The 3,355-nt window shown below is 39.0% G+C and overlaps 1 protein-coding gene across 1 annotated transcript in view; it reads left to right on the top strand.

Moving 5' to 3' along the window:
• The first annotated feature begins 3,103 nt into the window (after positions 1–3,103).
• CENPV (centromere protein V) overlaps positions 3,104–3,355 on the top strand; it is an 8,573-nt gene continuing 8,321 nt past the window's right edge. The window contains exons 1-2 of the mRNA XM_010843181.1: positions 3,104–3,121; positions 3,186–3,325. Coding sequence (XP_010841483.1) covers positions 3,104–3,121; positions 3,186–3,325 — 158 coding nt within the window. The remainder of the gene's footprint in view (positions 3,122–3,185; positions 3,326–3,355) is intronic.

The following is a 3,355-nucleotide window of genomic DNA, read 5'->3' as shown; positions in this document are numbered from 1 at the left end:
AAATTTGAAAAGACTGACAATACCACATGTTGTGGGGGTATAGCATACCCGTGACTCTCATACACGGGTGGAGTATAAAATGGTGTGGTCTTTGGAAAGCTCTTTAGTAGTTCTTGGAAGAGCATACTGCTAATCTATGACCCAGCAATTTCACTCCTAAGTATATACCGAAATGAGTTCACAGACAGACTTTTCACAAATGTAAATAACAGCTTTATTCATAATAGCCCCCAAGCTGGAAACAACTTGAGGAGAATCCACCAACAGGAGAATAAATTGTGATGTATTCATGTCAAATATTACACAACAGCAAATAAAATCATGATACACAAAACAACATGGATGATTTTCAAAAACATTATAGTGAGTGAAAGATGTCAGACATGCTGTTTTTAAAGGTTCCAGAATAGGTAAAACTAACCTCTGGTGATAGAAGGCAAAATACTGGTCCCCTCTGTTCTTTCACCTGAGAGAAACTCTCTGAACTGCTGGAAGTGTTCTATATTTGAGTTGGTGGTGGTTACGTAAGCTATATACTTAAGATATGTGGATTTTGCCAGCAAAGGAAACCATAAACAAAGTGAAAAGACAACCTGCGGTAAAGGAGAAGATACTTGCAAATAGCACAACCAGCAAGGGTTTAATTTCCAAAATAAACAGCTCATACAACTCAAGAACAAAGAACCAAAACACCCAATCAAAATATAGGCAGGAAACCTCAATGGAAGACATACAGATGGCAAACAGGCACATGAAAAGTTGCTCAGTATCACTAATTATTAGAGAAACACCAGTCAGAATGGCTGTCATTAAAAAGTCTACAAAAAATGCTGGGGAGGGTGGAGAAAATGGAACCCTCCCACACATTCAAATGATACTGTAAATTGGTACAGCCACTGTGGAGAACAGCACTAAAAAAAATGAAAAGTAGAACTGCCATATGATCCAGCAATCCCACTCTGGGCATTTATCTGGACAAAACTATAATTCAGAAAGATACATTCATCTCTGTATCAAAGCAGCACTATTTACAATAGCCAAGACATGGAAGCAGCCTACTTGTCCATGACAGATGAATGGATAAAGAAGATGGGGTACATATATACAATGGAATATTACTCAGCCATAAAAAAGGAATGAACTAATGCCATTTGCAGCAACATGGATGGCCCTAGAGATTATCATACTAAGTGAATTGAGTCAGGAAGAGAAAGAGAAATACCATATGATACTACTGATATGTGGAATCTGAAATATGACACAAATGAATTTGTTTACTAAGCAGAAACAGACTCACAGACATAGAGAACAGACTTGTGGTCTCCAAGGGGGAGCGGAGTGGCGAGTGTTGGATTGGGAGTTTGGTGTTAGCAGATGTAAATTATTATATATAGAATGGATAAACAAGGTCCTATCAAATAGGGAATATCAATATCTTATAAATCATAACAGAAAAGAATACAAAAAAGAATATATATATGTATAAATGAATCACTTTGCTGTACACCAGAAACCTTGTAAATCAACTGTACTTTGAAAAAAAAAATTGAACCCCTCCAAAAAAGTCACAAAAATTGCACTTTAGCAAAGTGTCAATTATTTTATCTTCCTTTTTTTCAATATCTACTGTATAAAAATTTTAAAGCAAACTTGTTAAAAAGTTAAATCAGATTTATTTGGAATTTACCCCAAATGAAGGAGTCATAAACTGGCTCAAAGGTGGCAGCCTAGGAAAGAGTTAATACAGATGGAGTGTCTTTAGCTAGCCTTGTTAAAAAAGAAAAAATCATTTAGTAAAATGTCAGTTATCTGCTGAGGGAAATCGACACACTGTTTAGCTCAGTGAATTTTCTATTTACCAGCAAGGTATAAATGTAATATAAAAAAAAATAGAAGAGTTTGGAACTAGCTCGAGGTGATGGCTGTACAGAACCATGAATGCAGTGTCAGTGAACTGTACACGTTAAAATGTTATATCACTTTCATCTTAATTTTTAAAAGTGTTCAATAAAAAAGAAGACAAAAGATATATGCATTTTGCTGTGTGTAAACTATACACCTCCAATGAACCCCTAATACATACAGCTAAAGCTGTACTTGGAGGGAAATTTATAGTCATTAATATTCCTTGTGGACAGCGACTGCAGCCTTGAAATTAAAAGACACACTTGCTCCTTGGAAGGAAAGCTATGATAAACATAGACAGTGTATTAAAAAGCAGAGACATTAACCTTGCCTGCAAAGGTCCATATAATCAAAGCCATGGTTTTTCCAGTAGTCATGTACAGAGAAGACTGAGCACCGAAAGATTGATGCTTTCCAATTGTGGTGCTGGAGGAGTCTTGAGAATCCCTTGAACTGCAAAGAGATCAAACCAGTCACCTCTAAAGGAAATCAACCCTGAATATTCATTGGAACAACTGATGCTGAAGCTCCAATACTTTGGCCACCTGCTTCAAAGAGCCCACTCAATGGAAAATACGCTGATGCTGGGAAAGATTAAAGGCAAAAAGGGAAGAGGTGGCAGAGAATGAGATGGTTGGATGGCATCACTGACTCAATGGACATAAATTTGAGCAAACTCCAGGAGATAGTGGAGGACAGAAGAGTCTGGTGTGCTACAGTCCATGGGATCGAAGAGTCAAACAACCTAGCGGCTGAACAACAAAAAATACTAAAAGAACCTCTGTATTTAATTCAATAAACTAACGATAAGATAAAAACAATTAACAAAGGAAGGTGAAAATTAAGGAAGTAGGGCACAAAAAATTAGTTAAAAGTTATTATATAAAAATGTTATTTCTTTCAAGATCTGAATAAAATAGGGCAACAAAATAGGTTTGGAAAATATTTGAGTTCCATCAGTGGTTCTTGTGAGTTTGTCTTTAAATTGGTGCTGTGATCAATAGAACCATAATAATGGAATTTGGTGTGGAGTTCATTCACTTACTAAATTTAAAAAATCTGTTGACTATCAAGCTCCTGAAGACGCTGTTTTATAATCTGTCAGGAAAGCCCAAGTGTGAGAACTTTGATTTCAGCTGCTGCTTGTCCCGGAGAGGCAGGTCATTTATCCACATTACCTAGCTCATTCGGGCGCACGATGGCTCCTGCCAGGCAGGTGCTGTCCTCATCCGAGATGAAGTTGTCCCGGGGTGCCTGCTCGCGTGTGACTGGGAATTCAGGGTGACCCAGGCCTCAGGAAGGCAGGAGGAAGCACTCAGGGGTTTCAGGAGGCTTCGCGGCAGGTGCAAACGGGCCTCGAGTGTCGGGAGCCGAGGCCCGAGGCGCGGTCCCGCAGGGCTTGCCGGCTGGAGCGGCGCAGGTGCGGGCCCCGCGGCGAGCAGGGGTGGGT

This window comes from Bison bison, unplaced genomic scaffold, assembly GCF_000754665.1.
Source record: "Bison bison bison isolate TAMUID 2011002044 unplaced genomic scaffold, Bison_UMD1.0 scf7180017864180, whole genome shotgun sequence".
NCBI classification, from domain to species: Eukaryota; Metazoa; Chordata; class Mammalia; order Artiodactyla; family Bovidae; genus Bison; species Bison bison.
This window is presented reverse-complemented; position numbering and strand designations above follow the sequence as displayed.